The sequence below is a fragment of the Hibiscus syriacus genome, unplaced genomic scaffold, assembly GCF_006381635.1.
Source record: "Hibiscus syriacus cultivar Baekdansim isolate YM2019G1 unplaced genomic scaffold, ASM638163v2 tig00111794_pilon, whole genome shotgun sequence".
In the NCBI taxonomy this organism is placed as follows: Eukaryota; Viridiplantae; Streptophyta; class Magnoliopsida; order Malvales; family Malvaceae; genus Hibiscus; species Hibiscus syriacus.
Genome location: NW_024063180.1, coordinates 535,485 through 555,011, shown reverse-complemented (window position 1 = coordinate 555,011; position 19,527 = coordinate 535,485). Strand labels below are relative to the sequence as shown.

Below are 19,527 nucleotides of genomic sequence, written 5' to 3'. Positions count from 1 at the left end.
ACTTATTCAAAATGCATAAATATTACAAAGGAGAGGGATCGCTTAGTGCGATTGAAGCAATGCAAGGGTTTTTTCTGGCAATAATGCTTTAGATGCTGCACGTTGACTTTAAATGTTATTTCATCCTCTAAGTTCTTTAGTAACACCATGCCATGAGGAAAAACTTCAAGAACTTCAAAAGGGCTTGATCATCGAGAACGCAACTTTCTAGGAAATAACTTCAATCGCGAATTAAATAGCAGAACTTGTTGTCCAACGATGAATTATCATGGCAAAATATGTTGATCATGCCATTTCTTGCTCTTGTCTTTATAAATGCGTGAACTCTCATAAGAGTTATTTCGAAGCTCTTCTAGCTCATTAAGCTCTAACATTCGTTTTTCACCTACAACATCTAGTTCAAAGTTCAGCATTTTCAATGCCCACATAGCCTTATGCTTTGACTCCGCAAGTAAATGACATGTTTTTCCATACACAAGATGATAAAGAGACATCCCTAATGGAGTCTTGTAAGTGGTCCTATAAGTCCATGTTACTTCTTCAAGGCGTTGAGACCAATCCTTTATAGAAGGGTTCACAATCTTATAGAAGGGTTCACAATCTTCTATAGAATTAGCTTAATTTCCCTATTGAATACCTCGGCTTGACCGTTAGTCTGTGGATGATATGTTGTATCAATCTTATGTGTCACACCATATTTGTTCAATGCTCTAGCAACCTGATTTCCAATGAATTGAGATCATTTATCACTGATAAATGCACGGGGTGTTCCACAGCGAGTGAAAATATGTTTGTGCAGAAAAAGTAACACCGCTTTAGCATTGCTATTAGGCAAGGCTATAGCTTCCACCCATTTGGAAGCATAATCAACGGCAACTAGAATAAAAATATTGCCATATGAAAATAGATAAGTACCCATAAAATCTAATCCCCATACATCAAAAAGTTTGATTTCCAAGATATGTTATATTGGCAGCTCATTTCATCGAGAAATATTACCCGTTAGCTAGCAGCGATCACAATGCTTTACAAATTCACTGGCATCTTTAAAAAGTGATGGCCAATAATAATCGCACCGAAGTTCTTCCGTTATTGTGCGTATTCCACCCAAAGTGACCTCCGTAAGGGGTGTTGTGGTAATTTTATAGAATGCTTTGTTGTTCACACTTAGGAATACATCGTCGCATGAGTTGATCGTTGCATTGTTTAAATAAATATGACTCTTCCTAATGGTATTGCCTTACATCCCTTATAAATTTTCTTCTAACTTGATAATTAAGAACGGGTGGCATCATTCCAATAATTAAGTAATTTGCAAATTTAGCATACCATGGTAATACTGTAGCAGCGAATAATCGCTCGACTGGAAAATTGTCAGGAATTACTAAAATGTTGCCATCATCGTCAGTTTCTAATCTAGATAAATTATATGCCACTTGATTTTCATATCTCTTCTTATCCCAAATCTCAATATCAAATTCTTGGAGTAAGAGCACCCATCGGATCAAGCGAGGTTTTGTATCCTTCTTGGCAAATAAATACTTTAACTTTAAGAGGTTAGTATACACAATTACTTTGGTGTCCACCAGGTATGAATGAAACTTGTCAAAGGCAAACACCACAGCAAGCAACTCTTTTTTAGTTGTGGTATAATTAACCTGAGCATCATTCAATGTTCTGCTCACATAATTTATAGCGTGAAATAGATTATTTTTTTGTTGCCTCAGCATTGTACCTACAGCAAAGTCACTAGTATCACACATTAACTCAAAGGGTAAATTCCAATCTGGTGCTATAATGATAGGCACATTCACTAGCTTTATCTTGATTGACTCAAAGGACTTAAGAACTTCCTCATTAATAATAAACTTCATGTTTTGCTCCAATAATGAACACAATGGTTTAGCGATTTGAGAGAATTCCTTGATAAATCTTCTATAGAAACCAGCATGACCAAGAAAGCTTCGAACTGCCCTCACATTAGTTGTAGGTGGTAATTTCTCAATAACTTCCACTATTGCCTTATTTACTTTAATGTCATGTTTGGAAATTCGATGCCAAGCATTATACCTTTTATGACCATAAATGGTATTTTTCCCAATTCAAAACTAAGTTGGTCTTATCAAAATTGCAACAAAGTTATTCAAACAATTATTAAAATCTTGCCCAAACAGTGAAACATCGTCCATAAATACCTCAAGATAATCTCCAATCATATTGGTGAATATGGCCATCATGCAGTGCTGGAATATCGTTGAAGCATTACATAACCCAAATGGAATTCTTCATAAAGCAAAGGTACCATATGGACATGTGAAAGTTGTTTTATCCCAGTCATCCAGTGCTATAGCAATTTGGTTGTACCCACTGTATCCATCCAAGAAATAATAAAATACATTACTGGTAAGTCGGTCTAGCATTTGATCTATGAATAACAATGGAAAGTTGTTTTTCCTCGTCATTTTGTTGAGCTTCCTATAGTTCATACATTTTCTCCAACCAGTAGTGATTATCTTCAGTACTAATTCATTTTTATCATTTATCACCACAGTAATGCCACCTTTTTTAACGCATTGCACAAGGCTGACCTAATTGCTATCCAAAATCATATATATAATCTCAGCATCTAACCATTTGAGAATCTCCTTTCTATCCACTTCTTTAATGATCAGATTTAACCTTCGTTGATGTTTAACTGAGCTAATATTAGAGTATTCCAAAAGAATTTTATGCATGCAAAATGATGAACCAATGCCTTTTATATCAGCAATGCTCTAGGCAATAGCTTTCTTATGCTACTTTAGCACATCAATCAATTGAGTTTCCTGTGATGCTGTAAGTTGTGCCGCCATAATGATTGGCGATGTTTCATTTTTCCAAGGCATGCATATTTCAAATGCTTTGGCAAGGGCTTCAATTCAAGCTTTGGTGGTTCCTCAATAGATGGTTTCGATGCTCGAATAACATGATTAGGCATTTCTAGAGGTTCAATATTCTCCAGATAATTGTTATAGCATTCACCTTCGGCATCGTTAAAGAATTACTTAATTGCTACCGAATTATTGGTGGCACTATCAGTGTTGTAGCATCCTTTCTAGTGCTCTTGTGCAAAAACAACAATCACATCAAGTGAGAAACAGTCAACACTGTCATTTATATAAGAAACATCATTCAAAACATTAAAAGTAATATGCTTATCATTTAAACGCATAGTGAACTCTAACTTTTCAACATCAATTAAGGCTCAGCTCGTGGTAAGAAATGGATGGCCAAGAACAATTGGTACATTTTTATCCACTTATCAATCCAAAATGATGAAGTCCATGGGAAAATGAACTTGTCCACTCTCACAAACATATTTTCCACAATACCACTAGGATGCATGGTAGAGCGATCAGTAAGTTACAAAGTAATTGTAGTAGGCCTTGTTTTGCTGCTCCCAAATTTCCTAAAGATTGACAATGAAATTAGATTTGTACTAGCACCCAAATCACATAATGCTTTAACTATAAATGTATCACCAAATTGAAGGAATAGTAAAACTCTGTGGATTTTTAAGTTCTGTCGTAGCCTTCGGTAAGAGCAACAGTCTCAAATTCACCAAGTCTCCTTTTCTTAGAAAGAACTTTCTTCATGAATTTGATGTAATTGGAGTTTTTCTCTAAAGCATCAATCAATGGAATGTTAATTGTGAGTTGGTGAAGGACATCAATGAAAGCTTTGTATTGATGGTCTTCCTTTGTCTTCTTAAAACATTGTGGAAATGGTGGAGGAATTTTTTGTTGTTATTGTTGAGGCATTGAAGTTAACAGAGCATCAAAAATAGCATGTATTGTTGTCGACATTGCTTCTGAATTAATACATTGTCATGCATCTAATGTTGTGGAATGACTCACAGGTGGCTCAGAATCAACTTCTTTGCTCTTTCTTTTACCATGCTTAAGAACCTCCATAGCATTCTTCTTAGACTCCTATCGGATCCCCAATATAAATTCCACTCCTTGTAATGATGGCCTTGCAATGCTCTTTACAATTTTGCTTTGGATTTTTAGTGTCGCTAGATAATGTTCCTTGCAACTGATTGTTAAAAGCATTTGTCATTTGTCCCATTTGATTCTCTAGAGTCCGTAATGATGTTGATTGGCTTGGCACATATTTTTTTCATCAAAGCATCAAGATATGATAAAGTTAAAGTTTGACCTTGATAATTTTGCCTTTGTTGTGGTTTAGCAACTGAATGTTGTGTTTGTGGCTGCGACATTAGTTGCTGCTGACTATAATGTTGTTGTTGATAATGTTACTACTGCAAATTGGAAACATTCTGACTTCTCCAAGAAAGATTATGATGATTTCTAAAATTGGCATTATATGTGTTGCCAAAAGCATTATCATTCCTTTGATGATTCTGCATATAATAGATAGATTTCAAATTTTGCGAGCATTCATCGAAATTGTGATTATCACCACAATAAACAAACATGATGAGAGATGCAGCTTTGACTTCATACATTCCTCGTGGTTTTTTCAATTTCTTCACCATTTCAGTCAATGTTGAAATTTGAGATACCATAGAGTTGAAAGCTTCAGAATCTCCTGTTACAGCATTGCGACATCCAAACATATTTCTCGTATTGGGATATTGGCAATTATTAGTTGAGATCATCTCTAAAATATCACATGCTTCATCATATGTCTTATCTAACAAAGCTTTATTCGCTGAAGCATCGACCACCATATGAGTATGTATGTTTAACCCATTTAAAAAATCTCTATTTGAGTCCAATATGAGAATCCATGCATAGGAAACTTCCACAACAAATCCTTGAATCTTTCTCGTGCTTCATACAATCTTTCATGCTCTATTTTCTTTAATGAATTTAAATCATTTCGAAGTTTGGCATTCATGTTCAGTGGGTGAAATCACAACAAATATTTATGCACTAACTTATTCCAGGATACTATAGCACCCAGTGACAGTGACTCCCAAGCCCGTGCTAAGTCACACAGTGAATAAGGAAATAGCTTCAGCTTCATAGCCTCCTATGGAACACCTTGTTGAATAAACGAATCACAAACCTCAATGAACGCTCTCAAATGAGACTTAGGATCTTCAGCAACAGACCCTCCATATTTTCCCATAGATTGTAACATTTGGAACATGACCGACTTTAACTCAAAGTTTGCAGCATTAATCATTGGCCTCACTATGCCCATATGTAGATAACCTAGGATCGACACTACATGCTTGTTAATAGGTCGATCACAATCATCCATGTTTTGAAATGGTTTTCTAGCTCCAATACCAGCAGGAAACTCACCATCCTCCACATTCTACAACAGGGGTAAAATACCATTCTTTCATTCAATCATATTTGTTCGATTCTTTGCAACTTCGCAGTGACGCTTCTAAAAGCCCTTTCAATATCTGAATCAAACGGATATAATTCTCTATCACTTCAGGGCATACACTAGAAAAAATGAAAACTAAAAAGTACTATAAAAAATAACAAATTAAGAAGAAAAAAAAAGAAAACCATAAATCAAATCGATGCTCCCTAATAACAGTGCGAAAATCTTGATGCTATGAAAATGCTATAACAATTACGCAAGTGCACATAGCGTAATAAAGCGGCAGCAAACTAATGATATGGATGTCGAACCCACAGGGATCAATATGTTCTTATTAGAGTTTTTAAGCATAAAAGATTGTTGATTATGAAATAGATGCTAAGTAAAGGATAATAGAATCAATAAAAAAAAAGACACCAATTCATGTTACAGCTGTTCAGAGAGCATTAAGTCAGCTATCAAATAGATGGAAAATGATATTGTGAACATCGTACCCTATGTAAATAGATCATACTAAATATATATGATCATCATTGATTAAGACCTTTTAAACTTCTCTAATTACTTTCATTAATTAAAGGTTCAAAATATTAACAAAGCTAACCGATTGGACACATGTTTTTCAATACACATTGCTACTCAGCAACACCAACGCTGTCAAAGGTAAAGGGATAAGGGTTGATTTGAACAGATGACTATGATTGGTTAAAGTGGGCAGTTAAAAATTTAGGAGGGAAGGAGATGATTTACAACTCATAGGTAATTTTACCATAAAGGAGATATCGCTAGCCAGGTATTGATATAGCTTTAAGAATAACATTAGATGTACACCAGACTTCAAAGAGTTGTTCAATGAAGATCAATTGACAGAGGATGATTGAGATTGTAAATGCAATAGTAAAAACTTGTACAAAGAAAATAAAAATAAGAACATGAGAAAAATAATTGTCAAAGAAATTGACAATTATTTTTTTACTGTAGTAGATGACAAAAGTAGCTTGTGGATTTTTCCTATGAAAGCAAAGTCTGAGGTAAGAAAGTTAATAATTGATTTCTATAGTTTGGTAGAAACTCAGTTTTCTATTAGAATTAAATGCTTTAGAAGTGTTAATGCTAAGGAGTTTGATCTAGTAGATTTCTTTATGGAAAAAGGCATTATATATCAAAATTCCTATATACACACACCATAGCAGAATAATGTAGTTAAAAGGAAACACTACCATATTCTATATGTTGCAAGGGCCTTAAGAATTAATGCTAATCTTTCTTTTATTTTTTAGATGGATTGCACCTTATATACATTACACCTACATCAGTGTTAGATAATTTAACTCTTTTTGAAGTTTTACATAAGCAAAAACTGGTTTTGGACCAACTTAAGGTTTTTGGATGTTTAGTTTTTGCATCAGTCTTACCAAAACCTGTAATAAAAAAACATCATAGAGTTATTAAATGTGTTTTTCATAGTTTACCTAAAAATATAAAAGGATACATGTTATATGATCTAGACAACAAGTCTGTTTTTGTTTCAAGGGATGTCATCTTTACAGAAGATAAGTTCCCTTTTAAAGAAAATACATAGTGTTTTCTTCTTTTGATATTGTTCTACCAGCATATCATAATGATTTTTTGTTTGAAGATTCTGTTTATACAGATAAACAGATTACTCTTCAAGAACAAATAGTTTGTTCTCCATCTGTTGAGGATCATTATGGTGATAACATGCCTATTGTAGGAGAACCTGTAGCAAATTCTTCTTAAGCTAATACACCTACAGCAAGTTCTTCTCCAAATCCTTCCATTAATGAGAATCACGAAAATGTTGCTGACATGCCTCATTCTACAGTTTCATCACCCGCAGCTCCTAGGATGATACATTCTTAATCAATCAAACTATCTAGAAAGGTTAATTTACCACAAAGGTATAAGGATTTTGAAGTTTCTATGCCTAAATTAAGGACAACCTCTCACACCTTGGCACATGTATTTTCTTATGACATTTTCTCCTATAAGTATAGATCATATGTTTGCAGCGCATCTATTCTCGTTGAACCTAAAATTCTGGGCTAGTAGTTTTGATTGACACTTTTGGACTTTCTTGGTTTTTATTGCAACAAAGAAATGAAAATTATGTTAATTGGATATTAATAACGTAACAACCCAGATTATGGACTAGTAGTTTCGAGTTTACCCGAGAGGTGAGTAGACCTCATGAAATTCATAAGTAAAGTTGTTGGGCTTAATTGAGTTTGGATTTAGGCCCAATTAGCCATAAAAAGGGGATTTCAAATTGTAGAAAAATAAAGAATGACTAATTGTGCAAATCCTCTATTTTTCAACATGAGGGTTTTATATCCCATCCTATTTCTCTTCTCTTCATTTCTTCTTCTTCATTTTATCTTCCTTCATCTTCTCTAAGTAGCTATATCTCCAATGTAAGGTCTTGAACCTTTTTCTTGTTTCATTTTCGTTCTTAATCCCCCTTGCAAGATAGTTTTAAAGAATCAAAGTCTTGGTTTAATCCTAGCAAAGAAAAGTGGGTAATTTCATCCAAATCACAAGGAGAAGAGTATGGCTAAGCAAGGAGCTCAATTTCGGGAGTCAAACATGAAGGTAGTATATTTATAATTTTTTGGAGTATTAATTTTTCATAAATTTAGTGATTTTGCTCAGATTTGGTTAATTGAGCATTTTATGGTTTATCTTTGATTTATAAAGGAAATCACGTTTTAGGTGTTAATAACACGTTTTTATGATACCCCGAGACATTAAACAACTTACTAAAGCTTCAAAATAAAGTTTAGAAACCAAACCAAGTCATTTGAGATGATTTTTGAGTTATTTTCAAGCCTAAATAAACTATTTTAGGGTTTAAGTATTGATACTAGGATGAATAATGTTTATATTAGTTAAATAGGGGCTAAATTACCTATAACATCGATACTTAGGGTGGCAGCATCGATACTGTGGCCCAATTTTTGCAACAGAATACATTATTGGTACTGGTACTCATAGGGGTATCGATACTTAACCCTAGGGTATGTATATTGCAAGTAGAGGATTGATACTACTCACTTTGGATGGTTAATTTTGACCGTTTGAGGTCTATAATAGCTAAGGATGATCCGTAATAGTAAGATTTAGTATGTGAGGGGCATAAATGACCAAACGAACCTAGAAACACTCATAAGAGCATATCATATCAGGTGTAACCATATTAAGCATAATACGCTATAGTGTCTTTATTCAAGGACGTATATAGATAGTTTGGACTAAGGATCATTACATGAGACATTCGATAAGTGATATGATGTTTATATCAGATTCAGTGGCAACGAAAAACATGAGCTTCGAGAATGTCAGTGAACCTAAGAAGAGTAAGTCATCTTTTTCAGTTCAATAGGTTCTGAAGGGAATTACGATAAGATCAAATAGAGTACCGCTACTCATAGATGAACCCAAGCCAGATATCAAGCTAGCTAGATCCATAGTTAATAAATTAGCCTTCGCATAACGTTCTAGATGAGAGGATAAGCGAGACAACGATTAGTGTGATGTTGACTTTACTTTAGTGAGTCCATCTATGTTAAGGTATACCTAGGTTACCTTAGTTGCCCTAGTGGGGCATTGTCAGTACACGAGGCACTTCAGGGGCTAACTAGGGTGTGAGACCCAAACACTCGTGAGGAGTGGGTTAGCAATGTCAGTGTTATATGGCCTATGGTCCTTAGATATACATGTGTAGTTATGTTAGTTCAGTTCAGTTGGGTAAGCTTTCGATGCACATAAATTTTGGTTCGTGCCCCTAGACTATTCAGTATTCAAGGTAGGCTGGGGTGTTGTTATAAGATGCACATAAAATTCCTCTGACCTTACCACCATACGTGAGGTAGGTCAGTTTGTGTCAGTTATGCATGCATAGACTCATCAGTTCAGTATATCAAATATGTTAAAACTTGGAATGAAGGCTATGTGAGAACGAGCCAATGCTTCAGTCAAGTGGTACCTGATGGCTATGTGAGGACCAGGAGATCATTCAATATGTTTTGTGGGAATTTTATCGATGCTATGTGACACCGGGTTCCCTTAGTAACTAATGTCTAATGGCTATGTGAGACCAGATACTAGTCAGGTTTGCATTCAGATAATGCACAGTATGGCAGGTTTGCATTCAAATAATGCACAATCTGTCAGGTTCGCATTTAGATAATGTGTAGTAGTTCAGGCATTAGGGTTATAAACTCTTTAGAGGTGTACTCATGGTGAGCCCTTAGCAGAGGATTAAGGGAAGCATGAGACCCCTACTTCAGTGATAGAGCAATAAAGCCTTAAGTAGGTAGCAATTGATCTAGGTCATGCATGCACCTACTGCTTAGTATCATGTCTTCGGCATGCTTTTGTTTATAAAATTCTTATGTTGCTCTAGATTAGTGATTATACTGTTGGGCTTTGTAAGCTCAGCCTTTGGATGTTTTCTATTGGCAGGTTGGTAGCTTGGGCAGTTCCAAGAGCACCGTCACAGCAGGACTTCCAGCATCTCTGACAGAGTATTGTACTGTAGCTTTAGTATTCATATAACTTTACTCATGTATTCAGTTTATTAAACTCATTGTTGTATTATTTTGATTTTAAACTGTGTCACAAAGATCCGGTTTGGTAAAATGGTTTTATAACTATTATTTATGTTTGATTATGATACCATTCAATATGTTTGAAAAGAAAATGAATATGTTTTGAAAATCAGGGGTTGCCTCAGTAGCTTAGTGTAACACTTTGGGCCCAATCAGATTTAGGGTGTTACAAATAATGCTTTTTTACATAGAGATTGGCAAGTAGAAGTGTATATGGATCTGCCTCTTGGTTTTCATTCCAATAAACCTGGTGTTGTTTGTAAATTGAACAAAAGTTTATACGGCTTAAAGCAAGTTAGTAGGAAATGAAATGAAAAATTGACTACTGCTCTGCTTACTCAGAATTTTACTCTAGCTGCTTTTGATTCTTTTTTATTTAAGGGAGTAGGTTCTAAGTTTATTGCTTTAGTCATTTAGGTAGATGACATCATTCTTGCTAGTGAAGAAATGGAGGAGATTAGTAAGATTAAAACTTATTTGCATGATATGTTCAGAATTAAAGACCTGGGAGATTTACAATTTTTCTTAGGACTTTTAGTTTTTCGCTCTAAAACTGACATTATTTGTGTCAGAGGAAATATACATTGGATTTGTTACAGGAAACAAGTTTTTTAGGTTCTAAACCAGTTTCAACTCATATGGTTACAAATAGTAAACTTGCTAGAACAGAAGGTCAACCTCTTTCTGACACTAGATATAAGAAACTTGTTGGTAAGTTGTTGTATCTTACAAATATAAGGCCAGACATTGCTTATGTTGTGCAGCATCTTTCTTAGTTTTTGTCATCTCCTACTGAAGCTCACTTAACTGCAGCTCATAGAGTTCTTCGTTATTTGAAAGTAACTCCAAGACAAGGTTTGTTTTTTCCAACAGAAAAATGACCTGAAACTTAAGGCTTTCAGTGATTCTAATTCGGCTGCTTTTCCTGATTCTCGAAGGTCACTTACTGGTTGTTGTGTTTTTCTAAGTTCTGCTTTGATTTCTTGTAGGTCTAAGAAACAGCAAATGGTTTCTCATTCCTCAAGTGAAGCAAAGTATAGAGCTTTAGCAACTATCACTTGTGAAATACAGTGGCTTCAGTTCCTTCTTAATGATCTTCGTATTCCTTTTGTTCCAACAAATCTATATTGTGACAATCTTTCAACTATTCGTATTACAGAGAATCCTGTCTACCATGAACGTACAAAGTACATAGAGATTGATTGTCATTTGATCGGACAGAAGCTGCAGCAAGGAGTCATTGTATTAATGACAGTTTCATCTCAAAATCAGTTTGCTGATTGTTTTACAAGCTTTACCTACAACTTCTTTTCAGAGGTCATTTTCATGTTGGGCATTCAAAATTTGTATGCTCCAACTTGAGGGGGGCTAACAGAATGTATAGTTGTGCATAGTTATGTAAACGAATAGTTAGTTAGGAGGTAGTTAAGAGTTAATAGTTAATATAAATATAAGTGTAAAAGTATCAGTTTAAAGTAGTGAAATAAAAGCTTTCTTTTCTATTTTCTGTAAACTTTGTTAGCCTTAGCAGACTGCCCATAAACTGAGAGTGGATTGGAGTATAGGTGAAAGTTGATGGCATGATATTTCATTATTTTAGTGAAACGATAATGAATAAACTATGCTTGTACTTAATGGAGTGCTTCAATGCTATGCATCTTATGGTACGTGAGAATGAGTGGAAGGATCATGATATTATGTTGTTGTTTGTGTTCTACGAAGGCCTTCGCCCCTCCACCGATCATGATCATGGTGGAGATAGTGCGATATTCTTTTCTCTTTCTTGTGCATAGTGAGAGTTATGATCATATTGTTGTGTTCCGATGCCTAGCGTTTGTTGAATGTTTGTACTGATCTAGTGTTGGTATCCCATGCTATTGAATATAATTTCTACATGAGGTGCCTAATTTTCTTTTTTTCTTTCTTAACGTGAGTTAATTAACTGCCTTTTTAATAACCTCTTAATGATGAATTTAATGGTTCAATGCAAATGTTAACTACGTTACATATACCACACTTCAAAACAGCCGGTTTGGAACAAAGTTTTACTGAAAAAGATCAAAGGACAAACTATATATAGAACCATGAATCCTTTAACATTTCATCCACAACAAAAGAAGGGGGAAAACAATGAAAGTGGTGGCATGTACATGGATGCTACTCTCTATGTACCTTTTGGGGCATTATCTCATAGTTTACGGAGAAGCTGATGAGGGTCAAGTCCTCGATAAATTTCTCAACTCTCGCTTGTCGAAAAAACCATCTCAGATTATGCGTTTTTCGGCATGGTTTGATGTAAACACCGATAGCATCCAGGCTCAAGATGGATCCATCGAGACTGATAAAATCAGTGCATTGCCGGGACAACCCGACGGTGTCGATTTCAACCATTATTCAGGATATGTCACTGTTGATTCCAAGGCTGGTAGAGCTCTTTTCTACTATTTTGCCGAGTCCCCCGAGAACTCTTCCACAAATCCTTTGGTTTTATGGTTCAATGGAGGTACGGTTCATTAATTATCCGTCCGGTTTACATTCCGCTTGGTTGATCTGATTTTGGGAAATTTCAGGACCGGCATGTTCTTCGTTAATCGGAGCGATGGTGGAATTAGGCCCTTTTAGAGTAAACAACGACGGCAAGACGCTTTTCCGCAACAACTATGCATGGAACAATGGTCTAACTTCCATTTAATCGGTCGCTTTACATTTAGGTAGCTATGATAATAAATTTAACTATATTTCGGTTCAATATCGGCAGTGGCAAACATAATATTCGTAGAGACTCCAGCCGGAGTAGGCTTTTCGTATTCGAATACGACCTCGGATTATCAGCGTATGGGTGACAAAAGTACGGCAAAAGATGCCTACAAATTCCTCATCAACTGGCTTGAGAGGTTCACTCAGTATAAACCCCGAGATCTGTACATTGCCGGTGAGAGTTACGCCGGCCACTATGTGCCTCAACTTGCGAAAATTATTCTTCATGAAAACAAGAAATCAAATCCAACACTAATTAACCTCAAAGGCATTGCGGTATGTTCAAATCACTATTTACTGTAACTATTTTTTTACTTTTTAAAAAGTATTCATTTACAACGTATATTCGAATATATTTTTCAGGTCGGGAATGGTTGGATTGATGATCCTACAGATTATTTAGGCCAATATGATTATTTATGGACACACGCCTTGAATTCAGATGAAACCAACAAAGGAATTCACACCTATTGTCATTATTTCAATGATACGGATCCAGAACAATGTGCAAACTTCATCAACAAATCCCGTATTGAGCGTGGTAATATTGATCGGTACAACATTTATGCCGCACGTTGTCAACTCAATTCTTCTTCGTCCATAAAAATCTCATCCGAATCGGTAAGACGATACATATAAACCCAGACGTGAATTATACCATCTCTTAAAAGTGACAATATGAACCAATTATATATATATAATCATACGATTCTCATTTCAGATTAACGGTTTCGATCCATGCTCGAACCACTATCTGTTATCTTATTTGAATAGAGCAGACGTTCAGACGGCTCTACATGCAAAGGTTTCAGCTTGGGATATATGCAAGTAATTGTACCCATCATCTTGCTTGTGTGGTCAATTTTAGTTTCAGTAAACGTAAATGTAACCATATTATATTGTACCGCTCAGCCGCTCGATGTATCGTGGCTGGAATGATAAAGCTACAACTATTTTACCCATCATCAAGAATCTCATGGCAAATGGCATCAGAATTTGGTTATACAGGTCAACACCTCTATTGTTTTTTTTTCGCATTGGGTTCATATAATCATCTTTAAAAAGCGACAGTCGATAGATTCGGAATTCGATTATTTTACAGCGGTGACTTAGATTCAATTGTTCCAGTTACATCGACCAGATATGCCATAAACAAACTCAAGCTTCCCATCAAGACTGCTTGGCGTCCATGGTCCAGGGATGAGGAGGTAAGAACAAAACCGAAAAACCAACATTTCGTGTTAAATATCGAGTTAAATAACGTTGAAATGTCTTAACAATCAGGTGGGAGGATACGTGGTGGAATACGACGGTCTGACGTTTGTGACGGTGAGAGGCGCCGATCGTTTAGTCCCGAGCTACCAACCGGCTCGTGCTCTTGCCATGATTTCCTCATTCCTCGGAGGAGCTTTGCCTCCACCAGTACCAATTCAGAACAAGAGCAGAAGATGACTATGTTGATGCTCGTTTATAGTTTTTCAACTAATAATTACGTGTACGACATAAATGTATTTTTCAAATAACCTGTAATGCGATATCCATTGATCGATAATTTTTCGTAAAAACATCAAAGAGGACAAATGAAGTTCTAAATAGAGAAAATCGCCTCAGTGACAAAAAATGTCTTATAATATACGATTTTAATCAACTTTTTTTGGATTTGCCAAAATGACCAACAAAATCGCAACGCGATATCAAAATCGCAACGCGATTTAGAAAATCGCAACGTTGAAAAGAAAATCGCAACGGTCAAAAGAAAATCACAACGCGATCTTCCAAGAATCGCAATGCGAGCCAAAGAATCGCAACGCGATTGAGAAAATCGCAACGCGATTCCAATAATCGCAACGCGATTGAGAAAATCGCAACGCGATTCCAAGAATCGCAACGCGATTGAGAAAATCGCAATGCGATTCCAAGAATCGCAAAACGGCAAAAGAAAATCTCAAAAGCAGTAGAGTTGTTCGTATTGCATTTGTTTCTTAAAAATTTTCTCTAAAAAGATAGTATCCGCGCGGACGTGTCGAAGACACGTATTACCACGACCACGACCACGACCACGACCACGACCACGACCCGAGACGAGACGAGACGGCGGCAGCGGCGGCGCGCGAGAGTCCCCCTTGTTCTCTTTCACTCAACAAGGAAATGAGAAATCCAAGCCTTAAATACACTTCCCAATAGTGTTTCCAATACTATGTGGGATTGAACATTACCAACAACCTTCACATGTCAACCTATTTTGTGTGCTTAATTTGACTGTGCCATTCACTAAAATTGTTGGAGATTAGTTCATTTGAAGAAGTGTAACTAATAAACCATAAGCCAAGTAAATTGCTTTTATTTGTCGTGAAATGATGTCCCTGCAACCTTTGGTGGAACTTTGGACCTTGTAATAAACTTGAACTATGCTTCCAGTTCCATCCAGTAGAGAATTTAAAATCATAACTTGTAACTTTATCTCCAATATCACAAAGCAACAAAAAATCTACAAGAAATTGATCAGCTATGAGGAGAGTCTTGAATGTAGAATTGTTGTGTATAAATCCACATGTATGCATAACCGGGTAGAAATTATATTTTTATACGGCAACCCACCCTTTTTCACTAAACAAAACAATTTTGGCATACCAAATGAACTAATCTCTCTTATAGTCACACTCAAGCTCTTAGCAAAATAGGTTGACATGTGAAGATTGTTGGTAATGTTCAATCCCACATAGTATTGGAAACACTATTGGGAAGTGTATTTAAGGTTTGAATTTCTCATTTCCTTGTTGAGTGAAAGAGAACAAGGGGGACTCTTGCGCTCCGCCGCCGCCGCCGCCGCCGTCTCGTGGTCGTGGTCGTGGTCGTGGTCGTGGTCGTGGTCGTGGTCGTGGTAATACGTGTCTTCGACACGTCCGCGCGGATACTATCTTTTTAGAGAAAATTCTTAAGAAACAAATGCAATACGAACAGCTCTACTGCTTTTGAGATTTTCTTTTGCCGTTTTGCGATTCTTGGAATCGCGTTGCGATTTTCTCAATCGCATTGCGATTCCTGGAATCGCGTTGCGATTTTCTCAATCGCGTTGCGATTCTTTGAATCGCATTGCGATTCTTGGAAGATCGCGTTGCGATTTTCTTTTGACCGTTGCGATTTTCTTTTCAACATTGCGATTTTCTAAATCGCGTTGCGATTTTTGTTTCGCATTGCGATTTTGTTGGTCATTTTGGCAAATCCAAAAAAAGTTGATTAAAATCGTATATTATAAGACATTTTTTGGTCACTGAGGCGATTTTCTCTTCTAAATAACATCATATAAAAAATTAAAAAATCAATAAATCAATAAATAACTTAAAAAATAAAGAGAAAATAAACTCAGTGACCAAAAATACCTTCTAATATACAAATTTAAGCAACATTTTTTGGATTTGTCAAAATGACCAACAAATTCGCAAAGCGATCTCAAATTCGCAACGATAATTCCAATTTCGCAACTCAGTTTCTAATTTCGCAACGCGAATATGTAAATCACAACGCGATAGTCAAATTCGCAACGCGAAAGTCAAATTCGCATTGCGAATTTGTAAATCGCAACACAGAAGTTAAATTCGCAACGCGATAGTCAAATTCGCAACGCGAAAGTCAAATGTTTTTACGGGAAACACAATATTAATTTCGCAACACAAATGTAAACAGTATTATCGCAAATCATCTCTAACCTAAAACCCTAAAGCACAACTCAGTCCCATCTCCATCTCTCACTCTCTACGGCGACATCCGTCCCCATCTCCGACGAAATCCGTCCCCATTTCCGACGAAATCCGTCTATCTCCATCTCTCAGAGCAACCCTCACAACCATTCACGGTCAGAAATGGAAAATCAACCACCGAGGGTTAGTTTTTTTAATCTCTTATTTTTATTTTGAAATTTTTGTATTATTATTAGATTAACCATTTCACTGAGATTGCTAAATTCATTCGGTTGCTATCAATACTTCTAAACTGTTTAGTCTTTAACCCTGTGAAGTTAGTATTTGTCTTTGTTTTATCTTTTTGTTGAAGAAACCCTAAATCGCAACACCAAATTCGCAACGCGAAACTAAAATCGCGTTGCAATTTTCATTTTCGCGTTGCGATATCATTTTCGCGTTGCGAATTTAAGTTTCAGAAACTTCTTTTATTCTGCAAATTGAAACTTGAATGAATTGCATTACTTCAACCAAAAAACAAAGACAAATACTAACTTCACAGTGTTGCTAATTTAAGTTTCAAGAATAAACTACTACTCTTTATGTTGTCCTTGAACCTGCACTAAACCTATATGTTGTCCTTTTAAATGTTTATATAAGTCCTTACTCCTGGAATGTTCTCTGATGCATTTTGTGAACTATGATGGAATAATGACTTGGGTGAATACCGTGCTAGTTTGAAACATATTTGGCTTTGTTTTCACTGTTTAATATCATGTCTGTTTATAGTGTATAATTTGTAGTTTTTGGTATATCTAACTTGGTATGTTTATTGTTTTTGTAGAAATTTTTTTCGGTTTGTATTAACCTTAAGGAATAAATTAAGCCTAGCCACTAAAATTGCGTCGACGCTTACACCTCTACAAAGAAAATTGTTTGAGGATACTTGCTTCGGGCCATGGCTGAAAGTGCAACATACGGGTGGAGATGCTATGTTGACACATTTGTTTCTTCAGACCATGACTAACGATCTACCCGAGGGGGTACAACGTGGTGATGAGGAGATATGGTTTCATTTTCCTCCGGCACCGGCGTATACTTGTTTTGGGCGGGAGGAGTTTTGCTTAATCACCGCTCTACGCTTCGGACACGATGATGTAGGTCAGTACACTAGTCATATCGCCCGCCCATCATGGTTATATCGGGTTTTTCCTGAGCTGGCAAAGTCGAAGCCGAGTATACACGTCGACGACTTGAAGAGATTATTTGATAAAGATGGTTTTACTCGGATGGATGACCTTGATGTTGTCCGAGTATGCCATTTATTACTTTTGCATGCCGGCTTTTTAGGCAAAGAGGGCAAACAACCAATCTCCGAGGACCTAATATTATTGGTAGAGGACCTAAATGCATGGAACCTGTTTCTGTGGGGTTCATATCTATAGAAAGCTACCTGGAAGAAGTTGTCGTCTGCCTTTGAGGACCGAAAAAGTTTGCGGGGCGATGGTTCTAAATACACTTTGACATGCTTTACTTGGGCCTTTAAGGTAAGAATTTCTATATAATGTTTCCAAAATTATAATTAATTATTTAACAATTACTAATGTTTGTGTATTATATTGTTTTGTAGATTTGGATATTTGAGGCTTTTCCCAGCATGCGGACATATGCGATAAAAAGATCAAATGATATTCCTAGGGCTATTACCTGGAAGAGGATCCGCATGTTGGATTGGGAAGATTTACTCCCATATACGATGATGAATGATGTAAGTTAACACACAAATAATACCATATATAAACAAGTTATTACTAGTACAAGTTTAACTTTGTTTGAGCTTTTATATTGTTAGGAGGCCAACTATCCATTACAGAGGCTGACACCCACAGAGGCTGAGCTTGCCACTGATTGGTGGCAAGCTAGTAAGCGGTTTTTTGATGGGACGGATGATGAGCACCCCCCCCACTTCGAGAGCCATCACCTGATCGGGCCGATTCTACAGCTCGACACCCGGAGCCATTACCTGATCGAGCCTCTTCTCCACCTCCACCATCACCTATTCCATCACATCATCGATCCTCTTCTCCACCATCACCTCATGATATGCGACCGGCAAAGAGGCCACGGCATTTATCTCCCTGTTCTCCACCTCCACAGGATGAGTTAGGGGAATTACGTGATGAGGTCAGTGCTTTGCGTCATGAGGTCGGTACTTTACGTGAAGATAATGGTGCATGGCGTGATGAGGTTCGATCATTATGTGGTGAGGTGGATTTTTTATGCGATGACAATGGTGCGCTACGTGGTGAGGTATCTACTTTACGTGATGAGGTTGTCGCTCTACGCGAGATTGTTTCATCGTTGTAGAATGAGGTTCATACTCTACACAGTGAGATAAATTTGTTTAATACTATACTAAAAATGCAAATAACCTTTTTTCGACATTATTTATTTACTGATTTATGTATTAATTTATTTTCAGCGGCCCGATAATGTAGATGTTTTACGTTGGGTTTTTCTTGCACGACGGGGTTCACGCATCAGACGTCGTGCACGTGCCATTACGTCCCCATTCACCCCACTAGTGCCAAGACTCCGTAAGAAGAAGCCCGATACACCTATCATCATTCAAGAGGCGTCTCCTATCGTTCAAGAGGCCCCTCTCATCATCGAAGAAGCCCCTCCCACCGTTCAAGTGGCCCCCGTCATCGTTCAAGAGGTCCCGCCCGCCGTTCAAGAGCCCGATGCATATGGCGTCATATGTCGGCATATTGATAAACCCCTCGCGTGCTCGATATGATGGATACGATTTGGCTTTCGTATGTGTTATCGGCCAGTACCATTCCTCAGCAGGAGAGGGAAACACTACCGGACACAATTACGATAATACCCTTTGGGCTAAGACCGCAATTGATTTTTATCTACATGAGCGGAGCAAGGGGTGTTATTCTGACCTATGCCAAATCGACGATGCTATTCATTTGTTTTTTGATCGGTCTTGGTGGAGTGTTTTATTAAGGGTTGAAGATAATGGCTATCTCGAAGGGGTAGTAAGTCTTATATTCTTCTTATATTGTATTTTGATTAATTTTTTAAAAATTATTAATAAATTC

The 19,527-nt window shown here is 36.7% G+C and overlaps 2 protein-coding genes across 2 annotated transcripts; both read left to right on the top strand.

The window, feature by feature from the left end:
- The first annotated feature begins 12,110 nt into the window (after positions 1-12,110).
- Positions 12,111-12,571, top strand: LOC120170826 (serine carboxypeptidase 1-like). The gene is made up of 2 exons (XM_039178685.1): positions 12,111-12,464; positions 12,551-12,571. Exons 1-2 carry the CDS (start codon positions 12,111-12,113, stop codon positions 12,569-12,571), a joined length of 375 nt encoding a protein of 124 aa, XP_039034616.1.
- Positions 12,292-14,223, top strand: LOC120170840 (serine carboxypeptidase 1-like). Its single transcript, XM_039178694.1, has 8 exons — positions 12,292-12,483; positions 12,551-12,655; positions 12,739-13,013; positions 13,101-13,358; positions 13,459-13,565; positions 13,650-13,745; positions 13,840-13,945; positions 14,022-14,223. The coding sequence occupies exons 2-8, from the start codon at positions 12,580-12,582 to the stop codon at positions 14,187-14,189; spliced, it is 1,086 nt and encodes a 361-aa protein (XP_039034625.1). The 5' UTR covers positions 12,292-12,483; positions 12,551-12,579; the 3' UTR covers positions 14,190-14,223.
- Positions 14,224-19,527: the final 5,304 nt, after the last annotated feature.